Raw genomic sequence first — 21,625 nt, forward strand, 5'->3', positions numbered from 1 at the left:
CCTGGCCCACAGTCCCATGCTTTGTCTACTAAACCATGCTGTTGTTAGTGACCCAAACTCAGCTTTGTTTCTGTTTTAGAAGACAGAGGGGGAAACCACAGATGAAAGATACCATCAGTAAACTGCACACCTTTGAAATAGAGGTTAAATATAACTTCCCCAAAGTGCTCTAAAACACTCATTTTCTGCAATTTCTCCTACAAGCAATATGTTTACAAAGTGCTTGTGCTGCTCTTCACAAGTACTGAAAAGACTTTCCATTATTTTGTCACTGTAAACTGGCAAAACTGTGTCCTAATGCTTCAAACTGGCAATAAGCAATCCCTTTACAAGATGACAGTTATAGTCTGAGTTATTTTGGAGAGAAATATTCAAAACTAAACTCAGATATAATCAACATTCTGGACCTACCTTGCTAAAGCCCCACATAAAATGTGTCCGTTCTGGATCTGGTAAACTGGAGAAGAAGCAAAACAAAACTTTTACAGATGTAATTATAACTTCGTGCTTTTGAAGATTACCACAACTTCCTTCAGACTAAATACAATAAAATTTATTTTCAAAATTCCAACATCTCTTTGTAGAAAGAATATAACCACTTATAGAGTAACATCACTTTCTTCATAGCTTTCAGTATTCTAATTAGTAACAGATTATTATTGCAGAATATTGATATCCTGAAGCTACATAAATGCTGAGGTATTAATAAAAAACAAATGACAGAGTCTGAGACACACAAGCCTGTTAAAGATTTTCTATTCATTTAGAACCCAAATAGCACAATGGAGTGTTGCTGTAAATGGCTCAAAATCCACAAGGGGGCCCTCTATACCTTTTGCACTTCATAGTGTTCTGAGCTCCCTGATGACTCTGCATATTAAATCAGGGAAGTGGGGAAAGGGACCTATTTAGGGCATGTCCTCACACAATGTGGCTCCATTGAGCCACAATCTCATAAAGGAAGAAGAATGCAGAGAAGGCGGCTACATCCACAGCTCATTGCATACCTTTTGTTAGTAGCCCTGGCTTGCCAAAGGGTGAGGCTGATGATTGTATCCTTTAGCTCTATAATGTTGGGATTAATTTGCAGAGACAGAAAAGCCTCTTTAAAAAAAAAAAAAATTTTTTTTTACCACAGACTTCATTCTGTACTCGAAAATTTGGCCATTATCCAATTTTTCTTACATATTATAGGAGAACAGCCAGATGCTCGCTGTGCTAGGCACATTTGGATTGACCTGGAGAATTACTACTGTATGAGGTGCATTTCAGTAAGTGCTTAAATACAGAGTTAAAAATGAACATTCTGTATTTTGTGAAAACAAAATTTGTAAGTTGCCAAAATGCCTACGTGTTTTAGGGGTGATATGTTCTCCCTCACATGCCCCAGGAAACCCAAAAGCTCCAAAATATCGGATTCCAGATAAAGAGAGGATACAGTAGATAACTTCCAGGACTTCTGACATCTCATATAGAAAGAGTCCATTAACAGCTATAAACATTCCAATGAAAACCTTAAGCTTAGTCTGTGTGGCAACAGCAGCCATTGGAGAAAATGAAGCAACTAGGAAGATAAACTCCTTTCCCCACTCCTGATAAGCATGCTGATGCATCTGCACTTGTTGCAAGTAAGCAAACAATCTTGTAGGCACCCAAGATAAGGCACTGTGCATTAACCAGTTTCAATTATAAAGGTGGAGATATAAAGATTAGCCACCCAGAAATCTGAACAGATGGCTCACATTCTATTTGGCATTATGATAGCAGAAAGCTATAACACTTACCAATCTAAGCTAAGAACACTGGTGAAGGTGGTATCATCGTACACAGACAGCATATATATTTCATCTATGATTACATGTAATTGATATCTATAGAAATAAATAAATATGTTAGAGAAATATTTAAAAGTCAAAGCTTTAATAAATTTCCATGTATGAATTACCACAATTATTTCCTATTTATAATTATACTCACCCTACAGAAGTTTTACTCAAAATATCAATTCTTATTAAAGATTACAAGGTTCAGTTTAAGCACTTACATATTACCAACATCTATTTTTATATAAATCTGTACTTCCCAGCAGAACTAGGTGCAAGCATATCTAAAATAAAATTCTACTGAGTGCTAAGAATGTTTCTGAAGGACAGATATAGTTCCCCAGAACCAATTATTTAAAAACTAAAACACAAAATGCAGCAACATATTGTAGTTTACCATGCAGAACTTATTGCAACAAGACATGAATCTGGGTGCAGTTCTGTTAGACAAGTGCACGGCGAGTTTTATTTAATATATATTCCCTATTATTGTCCCAAAGTTAAAGCCACAAATACACAGCAAGTTGAGTGATTATACTTGAAACCAGCATGCTTTGGGTATATTCAGAAATATAGAATCAATGGCAGGACGCTCTTCAACACCCAAGCAGTGCAGTATTCCAGTGTAACAGAACACTTCATTTTTAAATTTAAAAAAGAAAAATCAGTTTCAGAATACAAAAGTATTCTGTTTGAAAATTTAAGGCTTTTCTTTTGTGTGTGTGGGGGAAATATTTCCCCCCTCTCCAAAATGCAATTTTACTATTGACTTTAGAAGACTGTTGCATCCTGAAGTCTGTGAGTTCTGCTGCAAACAAATACATTTGCAGTAGGGCTGTCGCTTAATCGCAGTTAACTCATACGATTAAAAATTAATCGCAATAAATCACAGTTTAAGTCGCATTGTTAAACAGTAGAATCCCAATTAAAATGTATTTAATATTTTTGGATGTTTTTATACATTTTAAAATATATTGATTTCAATTACAACACAGAATACAAAGTGTACATTGCTCACATTATATTAATAGAATATTAGTTGATTAATATTTGCATTGTAAAAATGATAAAATAGTGTTTTTCTATTAACCTCATACAAAGTACTGTAGTGCAATCTCTTTATCTTAAAAGTGTAATCTACAAATACAGATTTTTTGTTACATAACTGCACTCCAAAACAAAACAATGCAAAATTTTAGAGCCTACAAGTCCACTCAGTCCTACTTCTCATTCAGCCAACTGCTAAGACAAACAAGTTTGTTTACATTTACGGGAGATAATGCTGCCCACTTCTTATGTATAATGTTACCAGAAAGTGAGAACAGGCATTTGCATGGGACTTTTGTAGCTGGCATTTCAAGGTATTTACGTGCCAGATAAGCTAAATATTCATATGCCCCTTCATGCTTTGGCCACCATTCCAGAGGACATGCTTTCATGCTGATGATGCTCATTAAAAAAATAATATGTTAATTAAATTTCTGACTGAACTTCTTGGGGGAGAACTGTATGTCTCCAGTTCTATTTTACCCACATTCTGCCATATATTTCATGTTATAGCAGTCTCAGATGATGACCCAGCACGTGCTGTTCATTTTAAAAACACTTTTACTGCAGATTTCACAAAATGCAAAGAAGGTACCAATGTGAGATTTCTAAAGATAGCTACAGCACTCAACCCAAGGTTTAAGAATCTGAAGTGCCATGCAAAATCTGAGAGGGATGAGGTGTGGAGCATGCTTTCAGAAGTCTTAAAAGAGTAACACTCCGATGTGGAAACTACAGAACTCAAACCACCAAAAAGAAAATCAAGCTTCTGGTGGTGACACCTGACTCAGATGATGAAAATGAACATGCGTTGGTCGGCACTGCTTTGGATTGTTACCGAGCAGAACCCGTCATCAGCATGGACGCATGTCCTCTCGAATGGTGGCTGAAGCATGAAGGGAAATATGAATCTTTAGTACATCTGGCATGAAAATATCTCGCGACACCAGCTAGAACAGCACTATGAGAATACCTATTCTCATTTTCAGGTGACATTGTGAACAAGAAGCGGGCAGCATTATCTCTTACAAATGTAAACAAACTTATCTGTCTGAGCAATTGGTTGAACAAGAAATAGGACTGAATGAACTTGTAGGCTCTCAAGTTTTACATTGTTTCATTTCTGAATGCAGGGTTTTTTTTGCACATAATTTGACATTTGTAAGTTCAACTTTCATGATAAAGAGACTGCACTACAGTACTTGTATTAGGTGAATTGAAAAATACTATTTCTTTTGTTTTTTACAGGGCAAATATTTATAATAAAAATAAATATAAAGTGCACACTGTACACTTCGTATTCTGTGTTGTAACTGAAATCAGTATATTTGAAAAAATGTAGAAAGCATCAAAATATTTATATAAATGGTATTATATTATTTAACAGTGCAATTAATCACATAATTTTTTAATCACACGATTAATAGCGATTAATTTTTTTTTAATCGTTTGACAGCCCTAATTTGCAATATTCAGCTTTGACAATTGACAAGTTCCGAGAACTCTAACTGCCGCAATTGTTTCCATGGAAAGAAAACTAGATCATCAGAAGTTACAGTTTTTTTATGTTAATTTGCCTCAAAAGTGAAAATATTTAACAAACAGGATATTTTTGGTATGTACTGATCAATGCATACCAACCAGTTATATTTTAGATCATCAGAAATTTGCTTCTGCTCTAGAAACTAATAGCAGAAGGACAAATTTTGCAGTCCTTATTTGGCAAAACTCCTAATGATATTACACTGAATTTGAATGCATAAAAAATTGCAAAGGCTAAATGTGGCAAATGCTCCCCCATCCAGGCTTCAGGAGATTTAGATCCTAGAATATGAACTCTGAGTCAGAAGATGAATAAAAGCAAAATAGAAAATACTTTCTTTTTTGGGGGTCTTCCTTCTCTGAGGAAGAGTAAATTGACTTATAAATCTTAAACTAGGTAAATGTAGAGGATATCTTGATACCTGGAACCTTCCCTAGCCAATTAGAAACCTTTGTTACAAGGCCAATTTTATAATGTTATTTTGGTAATTTTTCAAATGAAAGTTCTATCCAAATTATACACTCTTGCTCCTAAAGACTTTGATAATTACCAATTTTCATTTTTTTGACATATGCATTAAACACAAAAACAATGCTATGCATACAAGAAAGCTTTTTGTTTATTTGCACAAAGAGCTAACTCTCAGCATAGGGCTATTCATTCAGAAATAGCATCTTGGGTCCCACTTTAAGTAATTTCACTTTTAAATTTCCCCAGAAATGCCGCATAGAAAGGATAATAAACTCTACAAGGAACCACCCCTCCCACAGGTCATATGCCCAATGGAACAAAATAAGATTACCAAAGGTGATTTTTATAACTAGCATATTGCATCATGGAAATTAAATCCCAAACAAATAGCGCTAGGACTCAAACCTGTGCGCAAACTCTAGACATTCTTTCAGTAACTGTGCTGGGTAAATGTCCCCTAATGGATTGTGAGGGTTGATCAGGATTAATGCTCTGACTCGGATGCCCTGAAAAAAGAAAAACTGATAGTCGGAGACGCCAACATGACGTCAAACAAATGACTAGCGAGACTATAAAGCTGCTATCCCTTCAATAAAAAGTTATTAAATATTACTTGATTGCACATGAGCACATATGATCCTTCTTTAATAATAAACCACTAAAAGACAAGGAAGTTTTGGCTACACAACTTGTTCTCTAGTTTACCCAACCTTTTCAGTTAATAGCATCAAAGAAATATATCAAATAATTTACCGGCAAATGGAAATCGAGCTAGCCCTAGTTCCATAAAAATATGAATGCCAACAGGCAGGATTATAATGCAGTATGGACCAAATTCTGCTCTCATTTACCCTTCCAGAATCACTCCATGGAGTGCAGCGGTGTTACTAAGGATACAGACTGACATGACAGAGCAGAATTCGGACCTTCATAGCTCACAACCAGTTCGAGTAAATTTTTTTTAACTTATTGCCTTACAAAATTAAGAGCATCTAAGGCAGTAGAAGTATGAAATTTAAGTTTCTTGGTGTCCTAAGAGGAATTTAGAAAAGTTAAAACAAACACAGAAGTAAATAATTACTTATATCCAACTGTCTTGCTCAACCATGGAGAAAAGTACATTTGAAATAGAACTCTGCATAGATTAGTTTTCTCTCCTCCAATTATAAAAGGCTGTAAATACTGTGTAGAGAAAAGAATTCCACACAAATTCAGTCATACAACTAGGAACACACAACTTAATGCTCTTTTTATGTTATATTTTTACACAGTGTGTAGTGGGACACTCAGGAAAAACTCATCCATTGTATACTAATGCAATATGTACTAATTAACACACACATTTAACATATTCTCTATCTAACAAAAAGTTTTATATTGCATACATAGCCAATTACTACAATGATTATAGCACGAAATATAAATTGTTATATTCAAGCGCTATGTCAACAGGAGGAATTGTCATCCACTAATTGATGTACAGGATAAATTTGGAATTATGCCACACTTCTATTTTGAGTTTATTCCATTTAGTTTTTAGAGAACTGGCTCTGCTGAGGATTTTTCTCACCCCTCTCGAACCTTCAAAGAAGGGCAATTATTTTTAAGGGCAAAACTCCAAGGAACTTCTATCACATCTGAGACTAAAAACAAAGAGGAAAATGTATTTTTGGTTGTGAGGGAACATTGAAATCTATTCTCCCCTTGATATATGTAATTTACATTAACATTAATAGGAGTTATGAGCATGAACTGAATTAGGAATAAATAAAGCCTTCCAGTAACAATTGTCCCAAAGCAGCAGTTATTTGTAATATTATTCTTGAAAACAGTTTCAATTTTATAAGGATTGAATCATACAGATCTTTAAAAGTTAAAGTTCATTAAATGAAAAGCTTCCAAATAAAAATTGAACATGCAAGATCAAAATTGCCTCTAAGATTCAATGGAAAATTGTTAATGTTGTTTTTATGGGACTTTTGGACTAAGTTTGGGCCAAATCCTACAATCTTTACTGTCTAAAAGGGAAAGATCCTTGTCATAATAAATTAACAACTAAAACTTCCCCTTGCTCCCTTCAAAATGTATGATTCCAGTGCACTTTAAGTACCCTTCCACACAAAAAGCAGTGTCCTATTCAAGTCCTGATTTTTACAGCTATTTCTGTGTATGTGTATGGGAATGAGGGAATTGTAGATAGTACACTGAAGTGTTATAATTTGAAGGGTAGTTAATGTAAAATTTAAGACTTTAAAATATTGTAACATAAGATTAATTAGCAGACGTTGTATAAAATTGCATTCAAGCTACTACAAAGCCCTTGATATTTAGTCATTCAGATCATTAAATTGAATATTTCCAATACTGTACTTTTTGTTAAAGAGAGAGACAATTTCATGTGCTAGAACAACCATAGGGATTATTTAAATAACATTTCAATATTTTAAGAAACTCTAAGACAAAACCCAAGGGTACGTCTAATACATAGATAATATACATGTTGGAATGTTACTCTTAAGGGACCATGTTCTCAGTTTAAGTGACAGAACCTCTTAAATTCACCTTGTGGTCTCTTAGTTTTGCTTAATCTGCTTGCGTTATGATACTACCAGAAACACTGATCGGTGACTGTATTAATATAGCAAAACCTGTGGCAACAGCTAACACAGGGATGTTAGCTGAAGCGTCTTTGTTAGGATCTGGTACTACTGCACCTACGTGGTGAACCTTAGCCCCAGCTATAGTTTCTTTCTACAACTTAACTTGGACAGCTTCAATAGAAATAAAGTGGAAGTGTCCATCTCGGTATCACAAAAATGCTTTTTCCCAGTGGCCACTTAATACAGAGAAAGTTAACTGTGGAAAATAAGTCTTGTGAAGACAGAGATTTCACTGGTCATTGATACAAGTGGATCAATATAGGAAGCAGACAGTCAAAAATATTAACAGAGACTGTGTTTAAGTTTACTACAAATTAAAAAAAAAAAAATTATCTATTTTAACCTGTAACATACCCACAGCTTGAGATAGATGCTGAAACTGATTAAATAAGTGTTTCATGTATATAGAAGTCAAGCTAGCAACTCTCAGTAGGTTGTTTAATTCTGTTTGTAACACATTTACTATAAAGAGATACAAATGTTTTGCAGTTTTATTTGTAGGCTTTACTGTTGATCGTTTGCAATACTCTCTTCGAAATGTAAACATTTTCTTCCCTACTGCAACTGTCTTTTACCTTTCATTAAACCTTACTTTTCACCCTGTGTTAATTAGAAAACACAGAACAGTAACTCCACTTAGTTTACTTTCTTGTTATGAAACCAGTATTACCAATGCTACTGCCACAGCTCTGGTAACAAGATTTGCTAGTTATCGTGTGTTCCCTCTTCTGGATGACTGAGCAAAACACCGCAAACAGGTTCAATATAAATATACTTGCATGTTTTTTCTATGAATGTGTGGATTTAAATAAATACAGGTATTTAGAATTTAAAGTATATTTCCTACCAGATAATTTTAAAAGTATGTTGCATTTTGACCCAAAGTAAGTACCAAGCAGTGGCAAAATGTAATAGACTATCACAAAATAAACATATGAAACAAAACAGGATGAAAGAAATCCAGAGTATAAGACAAACTGTGCAACCATGTTGAAGTCATTCAAGCAAGAATGCTTAAAATAAGACAATTTAATATAACTTCAACAGAAAACTAAGACAGTATTTTTGGCAAAATCCTTAAAAGATAACTTTCTGCAAGGAGTCTTCCCTATCATCAAAGCCATGTTTCATGGTTCCCAATCCTCTTGGCTAGGTGGAACTTGACAAGACTCCCCTCAGAATCTGACAAGACTTTTTTTTTTTTTCTTTTTTTTTTTTTTGAACAGGCCACTCAAGTAATGCTCGTCCTCTTCTTAATGACCTGAATGTATTGCCTTTACTACACTCCAAAGTTCTGTAAGACTAGTGAATGAGAAATTAAGTCTACAAAAACATACATTTCAGGACTCATTCTGTACAAAGTAGTATGATGCAGACTCAATACATTATCACACTGTCTGGTTTATATGGGAAATTTAAGTATTTTTTATTGCCAGAGTTGTGCGCATGCCTGTAATAGTTCATTAATTTAGACTTCTGTAAGATTTCAAGCAGTTGGGTTTTAAGCCAGATAAAATAATGTTCCAATGTTGAGTGAAACTGAGTTATTAACACTGTACTTAGAGAAAACACACACAGCTGGTCCTGGTGATCAGTTAATACCATTCCTACCTGTTCTTTAGCTCTCTGTAGGGCAGTCTCTAATTTTTCAACTGTTAATTGAAAAGGATGACTTTCTTCATCAGTCACCTATGCAAGACAAAACCAACAAAAAACAGTTAAGGAATCACTTCCAAATAATGCAAATATAATAGTAGTTAAAGTTTCTAAAATAATCCAGTCTAAATGGAAGGGAGCTTTAAAGAGGAGAGGGATGTATCCGGTATGTATTTGCAGAAGTGATTTCTGGAAGAAAGCAGTATCTGACTTTAGTTACTATTGCTGCCCTTACCTTCAAAGGGTATGTCTACATTCCAATTAAAAGCCCCTGCTTTGCCCATGCCAGCTGACTCGGGCTTGCAGGGCTCAGACTAAGCGGCTGTCTAACTGCAGTATAGACATTCAGGCTTGGGCTGCAGCCCAGGTTCTAGAACCCTGTGAGGTGGAAGGGTCCCAGAACTCAGGCTGCAACCTGACCATGAACCCCTACACTGCAATTAAACAGCCCTGCCAGGTGAGCTGTGGGCCAACTGTGGTTGTCTAATTGCAGCATAGACATACCCTAAGTGTGATTTCTGAATAGCATAGGAAAAGCAAGTTTTCAAAAACAATGGTGCAAGTAGGGAGGAGGAAAAACAAGCTAACAGGAACAAAACCAAGGTCCATCTCCAAATTCATAACCAAGAATAATCCTGTCCAAACATCAATAATCTCTCTCTCTCAAGCAGTACATTTGGGTTCATTGTGGGAAGGTGAAATAAATATTCAAGGGCTAGAGAAAATAAACATTTACATGATGAATTTAACGCTTGTGAAAGGTGAAACTGCCAGTTCTGCAAAACTTATTCTGCATGTAAACAGAGCAAGTACTGGAGACAGCTGAGTACAAAGCTGATCACACCATCCTACCAATATGCTGCAACCTGAACAAGATAGTCTTCCTGTAAAGATGAGAGACTACGTGGGTGAGATCATGTTTTATTGGACCAATTTCTGCTGGTGAAAGAGAGACACTTATGAGTTTACACAGAGTCTAGAACTGAAGAAGAGCTATATGTAAGCTCAAAAGTTTCTCTCTTTTACCAACATAAGCTAGTTAAATAAAAGATAAGACCTCACCTACCTTGTCTTTCAAATATCCTGGACCAACACAGCTACAATACTCCAAACATCAAAAGATAAGAGGCTAGTTCAGTTTCCATGCCTGCTTTAATCTGCGGTCTTTTGTTGCTTTTGATGCTCCCTGTGAAACTGTCATTCAAATTCTTTAACATACATTTTTGTACGTACATATAATACAGTCTTTAATAAACTGAAGTTTTACCTCACTGAACAAGGGCACATGGACAGGTTGTATTCCACCATACAGCCAGGTTTTTGAATTTATTCCACCATAATATGGAGTAGGAATAAGGTACCCATCTAAACCAAAAATGCAAATAAGAGGTAATATTAAATATTCTCATCAATTACGTCACTATACATTAACAGACTGAATCTGTTGTTTCCAAGAGATCTATATCCAATCTATTCTCACCACCTACTTTGCACCCTAAAGTGAATAGCTATGAATACCCAGCATAAAGCAATTTGTTCATTTGCTGAGTCATATTCTGCTTTTTTCCTTTGCATTTTTAGTTCAATATGTATTTTGACAACCACTTATGAAGCATAAGTTGAAGTTGACTTGACCCACTGAGTGTTTCTTTAATATCAAAAGTGGCATATGACTAGTGCGTGCTTAAATTATCGTTTTGTTAAATATTCAACTGTTGCCATCTTTTCTTCAGGTAAATGCTGTGAATCTTACTTACTTTTTCTGTATTATACTCAGCTGCCAGTATCCCACGTTATAATGCCCATTTGATCTTTTACACAATATGGAGGTTTTTACTTCACCATTCACTGTGGTATCTAAGTATCTTAGCTGTGAATTGCCAGATACAATACAGTCACTTCCCTTTCAAATGGATGTTCTTGCTTTTCAATCCTTTAAGATAGCTCCCTTATTATTTAAGTTTTTATTGCTGTCATGATGTTCTACACTCAGAACTTTACAACCAGTGGTTTGAAACATACACATGGCCATTGGGTTGATTCCAAGATTTGCATTCCCTCCTCCCTCTCCCCACCCTCATTTAGGTGCTGCAATGATATAAGCAGATCTTCTATTCCTTGTATCCTACTTATTCCTACGTACTGCAGTATTTCCAGGGTAGCATATTCATATTATTTAATTTATATCTGTTTTTAGCATTTGCAGTCAATATTTTTTGTGGTTCATGTAAACAAAGTTTACAAGTAACTTTTGTCATTTTGATTAATCTGTATATTACTATTTCTTTTAACACTGTAAACTTACATTTCCATACATTTTCAGACTATTCAGAAACGGTGCTTGTCCCCAAAGTTTACATCTTATAGGTTCCAGAGAGGGGTACTCTCACTATAACAGAGAGGAGGAGGCTGGCAGGTGTTCGCTGTGAGGGCTCTGAGACTCTGGAATTTGCTCTCTCCCATTATCCAAATTTTAGCCCAGATTTTGTGATCTTTCAGGCATAGTGAAAGAGATGTTTGACAGGGATTTCGGATAGGACTAAGGATATGCTTTCTGCAATAATGAAGCGGTAAAAACGAATCTCTGTAGGTGGCTAGTTGGATTTCTATTGGAATTATTATTTTAATGCTTCTGGGATTTTTGTAATTAATGTGTCAGGGTAACTAGAGCCTTGGATAGGTGTCTTTTATCACTTTTAATATAAATACAATAAATAAATGCAAAGGCTACTTAATGCCACTGTGGATGACACACATTTATTAAGTTACAAAAAAAAAAAAAATGAAATTCACCTGTACATATAATGCTTTCAGATTAAGAAAATTTATTTTTCAGCTTACCTCCAGGATCACATAATACAGTTGAAAGGGTAGCAAAGACAGCACAACAGCCATTCATAACAACTATCTGAAACAAGTAGACAAAATGGTATCAACAGAACTACCAACACCTTTGTGACTGGTTAGAAGGTAATACTTAGAAAAGTAAAGAAGACTGGATTTGATAAGAACTTTATTAAAAAGCAACCATTATTGTAAAGCAAGATTCTGATCTCGCAAACTAGAGTGTTATATATGATATCCAAGTTGGTTGTGCTGCTAAAGTTAAGGTTTTTTAATGGATTTCATTGTAAACCCCAGCTTCACAGTTCGTAATATTTTGAAAATAAATTAAAAAATATAAAAGTGGTTTGCACAACAGCCTTCTAAATGGAATCTGCATGCACATCACACATGGGCAGCAGCACTGAGGCCTAAAGTTGGGTTTAGAGGAAAGATTTATAAGCACTCTCTGTTTGGAAAGTTTTTTTTCCCCAAAATGTGCAGTCCTGCAGTAATGCCTCCTTTCCAACAGTCCAGAGGCTCAGTGGTGCTGTGTGTGAGAAAGAGAGGTGAAGATACAGAAAGCTCCTTCGACCTCCAAAAAGCTGGAGGTGGGTTAACTGAGGCATCACAAGTGCTACACACCTACTATCCAGAGATGGACAGAAAAGTCTTGATATATTGTTGCCTACAATATCACAGCCCAGAAGTAAATGAAGCTTTTATCAGCCATATCTTATTACTGTGTATATGCCACTCCCAGCTAAAGTCAATAAGAGTTTTACGTAATAACCACTGGCAGAATTTTAGTGCTCATTTTGTTATACATAAATACACAAGCTATTACTCTACATTTGAAACCTATGCAAATGATTTGGGGAAGACATAACCACTTCCCTCCTACCCTAGTCATAGTCTCCACACACCGTTTTTCCATGGCAGTAAAGGGGATGGGAAGAACACAACCATAACTCCCTAACCCCTTCAGAACCCAACCTACAGTTTTCCTCCTCATGGTTATAGCTCCTCTCTGCAACATAAATCTGGAGCATATGGGCCCTAGAACTTTATGAATTTAAGATCAGTTAAGGGTCAAAGAACAACAGCATAAGTTCTTCATACTAAGTGGGTTTGCAACTAGTTTCATGTGTTGTTTGCAATCCAGAACATTTTAAATTTGATAAGACATCTGGAAATGCTTTTATAATACCTCCTAAAAGATAAGCAAATCGGTACAGAAAATATCTATAGCTAAAAAAACCAAGATGCAGAGATGAAGCACTAGTTTCTTACATGCTCTGGATTCAGTGCTTTTGGAGCTTTGGCATACTCAGTGAGAAATTTGGCAATTTCTTCTCTGAAGCTGAAATGCAAAATTAAAACACTTTGCATTACATAATTCTTCTTACAAAAAGATCAAAATACACAGAATAGACTTTATCTAGAATAGGACAAATAACAAGATACACTTTTACTCTTATGAAAGATGGACAAATTTTGGTTCCACTAAGTTCAGTCTCTGAAGATGTCTGGCTTGTTACAGTACTTGAGGTGGAGACATGCAAAATGAACAGGCTGCTGTGAAGGACAGCCAGCAAATGTAGCTTTCACAGTCTAGGTTGCTATGGATAGGCTCTTTCCCACTAAAACTATCTGGTGCAGAATTCTAATAAATGTGGATCAATTATGACAGGGGAAGCTAAACTGCGGTTTGTGAGCCTCATGCAGCTCTTTTACAGTTAAAATGCAGCTCACAGCATCCCCTTCCCCCCCCAAATACCTGCCCCACAGCCCACCCTGAGACCCCTCCACAGAGCGGGGCCAGGAGTGGAGCCCTGGGCAGCCAGGACCCAAGTCCTGCTGCGCTGGGCAGCTAGGAGTGGAGCCCTGGGCATGGGGCCGGGCAGCCAGACCTTGGACCCTGCCACATGGGGCAGGGCAGACAGGACCCAAGTGCCGCCGCGCTGGGCAGCTAGGAGTGGACCACTGGGCACGGGCTAGCAGCCAAGGCCAGAGGAACCAGGCAGGAGCAGGGCCCCACCTAAAACCTGGGGGTGCTGCAGCATCTCCACAAACCCTTAGTTCCCAGCGCCTCACCCCCTCACTGCTGAGAGTCTCCCCCCCCCCGCAACCTGCCCAGAGACCCACTCTCCCGCTCCCCTGCAGTACTTGCCAGCCCCCTGCTGGCAGAAGCAGTCCTGCAAGCTGCCTTACGCTCTCACACCCTCAGCCAGCACCCCCCCGCGCCAGACCAAAGTGGCAATTTTTAAAATTCTTATAGCACACATCTGAGCGGCAGCTCTGTGCTAATTGGGCCGCATGCGGTTGCAGGTTGAGAACTGCTGGTCTAGGGGCTTTAGCCCTGCAGGGGCTCAGGGCTTCAGGCCCACGGGGCATACATGCTGGTGCTGGGGGCTTCAGCAGAAGTAGGGCTGAAACCCCAAGACCTCCCTCCCTGCAGGGCAGAAGGCCCTAGCCCCATCACTCCACAGCAGGGCTGAAGCCCTGAGCTCCAGCAGGCATACCTAGCTCTCAAACGTTTGAAGATTACTGTATGTGGCTTTGAGGGTCAGTAAGTTTAGCCACCCCAGAAATATGATATCTGTATGAAAAAATAACTAGAAAAAGCAGATGTATCTTTGCACGCACTCCACTGTTGGGACCTGGTTTTGGAAGGAACCCAAGAACTGGTGCAACAAAAAACAGTGAAATCTGAGTAAATTAAGATTATATTCTCAGGTGGGCCCCACTCAAGTCAATGGCAAAATTCCCACTGATATTTACAGGATCAGCATTCACCCTGATCCTGTCTCTGAAGAACACAGAGTTCTAGCTTAACTGTTCACTGCAAGAGTTTGCCTGTGAGAATTACTGCTACTAGCTGTGAAAGGACCTCCACAGCATTCTCCCCTGACTATATGCAAGGTATCATGCTCTTTTAGGGAGGGAGGTGGTAGGGTAAAGATCGTAGGAGCTGGAAAAAAAAAACCAGGAAAGTAAATCTTGAAAACCAACAGGAAACAGAAAAACATCTTCAGAACAAGCAGCTAATATTAAACTGGGTATAAACCCCTGGGTTTGTAGATTAAATGAAACCACACCAAACTGTGAAAAGGAGGCAATATTTTAATAACTTCATACTTTTCAATGCCTTGTGGATCAGAATATTGCAAAAGGTGAGGTTCCAGATAGTTCATGTCAGGTCTTGTGAGCTGTTAACATAAAAAACAGAAAGACATAAAAAACATACTGTAGAAAAATATATTTTTACCTATGAGCTTGCGTTCTACTGAACCACATTACAATCTATGTAGTTACATAATACCATTCTGTAACAATGGGGAGATGGAAAGTCTTAATATTCAAGAGTTACATCCATCTTCCCAGTTCAAACTTCCATCTCTATCTGCAAGATGCTCATCAGCAGTTTCTTCAGATCAGAAAAAAGTTATTTATGGACTGTTCTGTCCTGGTTAAATCCAACACGTTGAGCGAAAATATACTAGTACTAATCCCAGAGATTCTATAATTACTGTTTGAGGACACACCCAAATCCCCACCATTTTCTTTCAATATTTACAGGAGGTGCAGCATTATTTTAAAAATTAAAAGGTCAGTTGTGTTTAAATTACCTTCTGAGCAGTGTTCCCTCTAATTTTTCCCACACGTGCGGAATGAATTTTGTTATGTGCACCAATGTGGAGGTGATGTGTGACATGTCACCTTCATATTGGTGCACATAACAAAATTCATGTGGTGGGGCACCGAGGGGTTCGGAGTGTGGGAGGGGGCTCAGGGCTGGGGTAGAGGGTTGGGGTGCAGGGATATGAGGGCTCTGGCTGAGGGTGCAGGCTCTGAGGGGGGCTGGGGATGAGGGGTTCAAGGCTGGGGCAGAGGGTTGGGGTGCATTGGGTGAAGACTCTGGCTGGGGCCAGGGATGAGGGGTTTGGAGCGCAGAAGGGTGCTCCAGAGCTAAGGTGGGGAAAGAGGACTCTTCCCAGCTCTCTCTCCCCTTTGCAGCACCTGGGCTGGGGCCGTGGGATAGGTGCCCCATCCCCAGCTATAGCAGGGCCAGGCTGGGGCTGACTTCAAGCCTCCCCTCCCCTAGACGCGACAAGTCCGGGGCTGAGTTGGGGCTGGGGGAGGGGCACCCCCATAGGTGCTGACTCCGTGGGCTGGAGCACCCACAGAGAAAAACTAGTGGGTGCTGCTTGCAGCCAAGTTCCCCTGTCCCTCCCAGCACCTCTTGCCTGCTGGTGGCCCCACTGACCAACTCCTCCCCTTCCCTCCCAGCGCCTCCTGCCTGCTGCGAACAGCTGCTTGGGGTACGAGGCAGGATGGGGGCGGAGTGGGAAGAGTTGGGGTAGGTGGGGACTTGGGGGAAGGGATGGAATGGGGGTGGGGCCTGGGAAGAGTCGAGCACCCCACAGCTAGAGAGGAAGTTGGAGCCTATGGTGTGCCCCTTGCTTGGCCAGTCACCTGGGCTGGTTCCCTGAGCGCCTGTGCGGCGCTAAATAGGCTGCTGTGCAGCCACACAGCTTACAGGGAACTTAGCTTCTCAGTTGGTTGGGAAGGAGATAATAATTTTACCTGGCACAGTTAAGAAATAGCCAAAGCAACTGGGTTAGATTTTTTTATTTTAAAATGTGAAGCTAGTCTGAAAGTGACTAATAAAGACAATGTGCAGTACTGTATTTACTGGGCCAACTACTTCCAGTTAAAATTTGCACAGTTCTCATGTTATTAAAAAAACATTTCCTCTCCCAAATTGTCAGGCATGCCAACTCACCTTGAGATCTACAAATCAAGCACTGACATCAGTAATAAAGATTCTGCAGAACAAACTGCATCCGTGCAATTTCAGTGACTTTTAGTAGGGGTGAACAAGTCATCTAAATGAAAGCATAAGTTGGCCCTACAACTGGAAATTAATTTTGCTGCTGTGTGACCCAAAATAAAATCTAGTTTATTCTTCCATAGTTGTGCTAGCTAAGCAGAGCTAATTGATTGGTTTTTTAAAATTACTTTCTCACTTAAAAAGGTGCCATTTTTATATTAGCATTTTTCAGATAATAGAAATTGCCTTTGTGCAGCACTGCAGCCTGACATCTGGATTGGTATACAAAAAATTACACTTTTTTTAATAGTTTTGCTTAAAATCAATCCATAATTCCAACATAAAGAATGCTGTCCATTCTAGGTAAGAGTTTTGGCTCCACCAGGAGAGAATCAAACCACATGATAGTGTACTCAGTAATTTCTCTCATAGGAAAAAAATAATCTCCAAACAATTGTTTTTGGATTAAATGAGAAGAGTACTTTAAATTATTTCTATTTTTAAAAAATCTGAATGACGTTGCTTAGGCAAATTTCAAAGAAAATGGTATTGGCCCTCAACCAGAGCCACACTTTTCATGGTTATATTACTCTGCTAAGTGTATCTGACTATAATATACCAATATTAAGTATAAAGCACAGTTGTTTAAAAAAGTTGTTTGTCATAACGCTATCAATTCACTAGAGATAATTAAAGGTATTATTTATTCTGTGCTAAATTATTCATCTGTAAAACATCACACCATTATTAAAATTCAACTGACCAGCTGCAATACCATTCTATAGGTCAAAATCCATAATTACAAATTATTCATATCCACTTACTCTTTCCTGTATTAAATCATAGCAAAGTTTGTTCTCACTTGTTCCCAAATTCAAAATGCCCTGAAAGAAAATTACAGATATTAAACAATTGAGGTCATCTAAAAATAATCCAGTTTGGATTCCCTTTGTCTTTATAAGAAGGGCCTGAAACATTTACTACCATATCTCCAGCTCAGTGGCCCAAACCTGTTAGTCAGAGCCCAGTATGAAAAGATTGCCAGAGTTGAGCATAACTGTGACAGGCTATTTTATCAAATGCCTTGGGGTACTTGGTGCTTTTCTTAAAGCCTTATCACCTGAAGCCAGGTGATTATGTGAGAATCTCAGTTTCATTTAAAATTAAAGTATGGTAAATTTCTAGTCCTCCTATTTGTGGAGAAAAGCTTGAAAATGTTACTCCTAAAGGTTCAAAAACGAGGGGGCAAATAAAGAGAATCTCACATTTTATTTTTATAGCTTTCATGATTTTTAAGCTAACATCCTGTTTTTGATCAATTGTGGCGGACAACTGTGCCAAAGGCCTGACACATTTCACTCAGGTCTAGACAACAAGAAACCTTGTTTGTATCAGGAAAAACTACTAGCCTCTAGAAATGGGATCAAAGGAGCTGGAACTGTTGGCTTGCATCCAATTGTGCTCTGGCAAATGAATGCTCTCATGGTATAGATTATTCCTATTCCTATTCCTGTAGGAATATAACGTCAAACAATACATAACATTGGTTGCTGGGGCAGGGAAGTGGTCTCATTATGCAATGTACCGCAGACATGCTCATGTTCTTCATGCACTGGGCAAACTGAGAGGCAGCAGCACCTCCTTGTTAAGGTGATTTCGGATCAGGGAATAACGTCATCATAGTATTACTGGCACAAACCAGCTTGAACCACCATGCCCAGACCGGCTCAGCAGCATCATCCTCTACAGGGATTAGACAATGCGTCTCCGTCTCCCCCTCCCGACTTTACTCCTTAGTCACCCTGCAGTAGCCCAGTTTACACGGGGCTGTTTTAAAGTCTCGAGGAAACCTACACGCCGTGTTTAATCTGTAAGGAAAGCGGTGCCAGCATGCCCAGAGGTGCCGGGGCTATGAACTGCCAAGCCTAGCGGTTCCAGGGCTGAGTCCTGGCACAAATTAAACACTGCCTGCACCCCACCTCCCCGCCCCGCTCAACCACCGCAGGGGGCGGGAAGGAGGCTCCAGCTGGCAGGGTGCTACCTGGGGCTCTCGAGCCCCGTGTTCAATGCTCTGCTCACTCCATCTTCCCCTGCGGTGTGAACATACCCGGGGTGCCGCGGTTCCCAGTGCGGGAAAGGGGGCGGGGGGGAGATAAGGCCACTGCAACCGCACGAGGCATTAACCCGTGCGGGGCTCTGATATCAGGGCGCTGGGGTCCCGGTCAGCAGCTCCCATGGATGGCTCGTTCCCTGCCTGCTTCCCCAACCCCGCCCGCCTTGCGACCCCAGCCCCGGCACCTGCTCCAGGTTATTGTGCAGCGCCCATCCCCGTGGCGCGGGCCCCTTCGCCCTCTCCCCGGTCTGCTGCTCGGAGGGCTTGATACCCCCGGCCTGCGGGACCCCTCAGCACCCCCGGCCGCCGGGAGCGCGGCTCTGCCCTGCCGGCTCCCCTCACCCGCGGGTTGCGCTCCCGGTCGAAGGGGTCCGCCATGTACAAGTCGAAGCCTTTGTCCAGCAGGCCCCGGGCGCCGCTGGCGATGCGGGAGCCCCGGGCGGAGAGAGCCGCCACCCGGCCATTGCCGCCTGCGCCGCCGCTGCTCATCCTGCGGCCCTTCCGGAGCGAAGACAAAGGATGAAGGGAGCCAGGGGCAGAGGCGGCGGGCGCAGGGAGCCGGGAGGCGGTGCCTTCCAGGCCGGGATGCTGAGCGGGACAAGTCGCCCCGCCCCGTCCTCAGCGTGTCTGCGCCGACCCGGGGCGCCCTGAGGTGAGGACCGCCCAGTGCAGGCTCCTGCCCGGATTTCGGCTTTCCGGAAACTGCCTGCCCGGCCCCGGCTCCCCCTGAGCTGGGGGGCCTGAGGCCCCGGGAAAGCCCCAGTGCAGGGCCGGCTCTTCCATTTCCTAGGGCGCCAGGATTTGGGGGGGGCGGCATTTTGCCACCCTCGGCGGTGGGGGCGGGGGTCCTTCTGTGCTCCAGGTCTTCCGCCGCAATTCTGCAGCGGGTCCTTCATTCGCTCCGGGACCTGCCGCAGAATTGCTGCCGACGGGGAGCGCAGAAGGGCCCCCGCCTAGGGCACCAAAAACCCTGGCGCCGCTCCTGCCCCCCTGCGCTAGCGGATCGCCGGGAGCCAGATCCTGTCCCCGAGGCTCGCCCGGGAGCCGGGCCTAGGGAGATCGCCGCGCCCTGAGCTGGTCCCGTACGCGTGTCAAGCCCAGACGGTGTTGTGTCAAAACGGCCGGGGTTGGTTCTGATCTGGTATGTTAGGAGATTAAATACAGGCGTTGGAATCACCTTTTAAAGGAACTTCGCAGCGTTATCAGTATTTCACAGTGACAGGAAATGTGCTTTCCGCTTTGTAGTGCAGCTGGGGAGACGTTAGCCCAGCGTCACAGAGATTCTCATTTCAGACCTGATGCAACAAACAGGAAGGACACAGCTTCCTGCACTAAACGTTCGTCTACACCCAAATTTGGAAATAACGAAATGTTTTAATTCACACGCTTAGTTATGGAATAAGTGTCCTGTTTTGATCCAGTTTCAGCAAAATCAAAATAGGTGAAGTCACTTAATCTGTTTTGCTTTACTCTTCTGCAAAATGGGAATACTGTAATACTTATTTCAGCCAGGTGCTGTGAGAATTAGAGAGTCTAAGCTTAGGGCTTTGGAGCGGAGCCCAGAGCTGGAGTGCGGAGCAGCAGGTTTTTGCCTGAAGCTGGAGCAGAGCCAGAGCACAGCTCCAAAGCCCTGTCTAAACTTGAAACTGCAGCTGTGCCCTTGTAGCGCTTTAGTGTAGACCTACCTGAAGGGGAAGGGTTGTCCCATGGGCATAGGTAATCCACCTTGGAAGAGGGACTAGCTAGGTCCGGGGAAGAATTCTAGAGCTGCTACATTCATGCAGGCTAGCTGCATCATTCAGGAGTGTGGATTTTTCACACCCGTGAGTGACATAGCTGGGTCATCCTAACTTAGTGTAGACCACACCTGACTTAGTCAATATTTGAATTATGCGTTGGTTAGCTAAAGCATAATAAGTGCAGAGCAGACTATTCTCACTGCATTTTACCTAATATAGGGCTGATACAATGGTATTTTTGACATGGAGAAGAAAAACCTAGGATTTGGCTAGACCACAACATGTTGTTTTTTTTAACCAATACTTTCTTTCATTATCATCCTTATTACTGGTCTTAGAAAAAGAGTTCTGAACCTCCAGAACAGATGAGTGGCTTAAAAGGTGGAGAGTCATTTGTCTATACAGAGATTTTACCTTCATATCTGCTGAGCCCCATGTATCAGAAAACAGGGTACCTGTTTATTTATTAAACTATTTTAACCCCTGCTTTTCCAGAATTAATTTGGAGATAGGTATCTCTGTGAGTCTGTCAGTGTCCATTGGGAGGCTGGATATGTGAGGAATGTCACACTGTCATGCCCAGGAGAAAAATTTAATGTGATGGAAGTTACAGAAGGCATAGATAGAAATAATTCAAACAAGGCATAGATAGAAATAATTCCCCAAGCGTTCATGTATATTAGAGGATCACAATATGTTGGTTTTGAGTTAAAATGTCCAGCAATGTGTTCTGTTGCTAATGTTGGTACTGGATGTGCTGCTGACTGTTGCTTCTCCAGTGATAGTGAGGCTGCCTTGCCGCACTGTCTTTGATTTGTGCTTGTTTCTCTGTGCATAATAGCATACATGTCACAAGGCAAGCTTGGAGTGTTGATCACAGGCAGTGCTGCATGGAGCATCACGCGGAGCTAAG

General features: G+C 40.6%; 1 protein-coding gene across 1 annotated transcript in view; it reads right to left on the reverse strand.

The window, feature by feature from the left end:
- The window catches only part of LOC115645629 (1-aminocyclopropane-1-carboxylate synthase-like protein 1), a 34,252-nt gene extending 14,471 nt beyond the window's left edge, over positions 1-19,781 (reverse strand). The window contains exons 1-10 of the mRNA XM_030550561.1: positions 19,316-19,781; positions 17,685-17,744; positions 15,165-15,235; positions 13,317-13,386; positions 12,042-12,108; positions 10,468-10,565; positions 9,156-9,233; positions 5,290-5,390; positions 1,785-1,871; positions 412-457 (exon numbers count right to left, since the gene is read on the reverse strand). Of these exons, the coding sequence (XP_030406421.1) occupies positions 412-457; positions 1,785-1,871; positions 5,290-5,390; positions 9,156-9,233; positions 10,468-10,565; positions 12,042-12,108; positions 13,317-13,386; positions 15,165-15,235; positions 17,685-17,744; positions 19,316-19,462 (825 nt within the window). The 5' untranslated portion in view covers positions 19,463-19,781. The remainder of the gene's footprint in view (positions 1-411; positions 458-1,784; positions 1,872-5,289; positions 5,391-9,155; positions 9,234-10,467; positions 10,566-12,041; positions 12,109-13,316; positions 13,387-15,164; positions 15,236-17,684; positions 17,745-19,315) is intronic.
- Positions 19,782-21,625: the final 1,844 nt, after the last annotated feature.

Source organism: Gopherus evgoodei, chromosome 2 (genome assembly GCF_007399415.2).
Source record: "Gopherus evgoodei ecotype Sinaloan lineage chromosome 2, rGopEvg1_v1.p, whole genome shotgun sequence".
NCBI lineage: Eukaryota > Metazoa > Chordata > Testudines > Testudinidae > Gopherus > Gopherus evgoodei.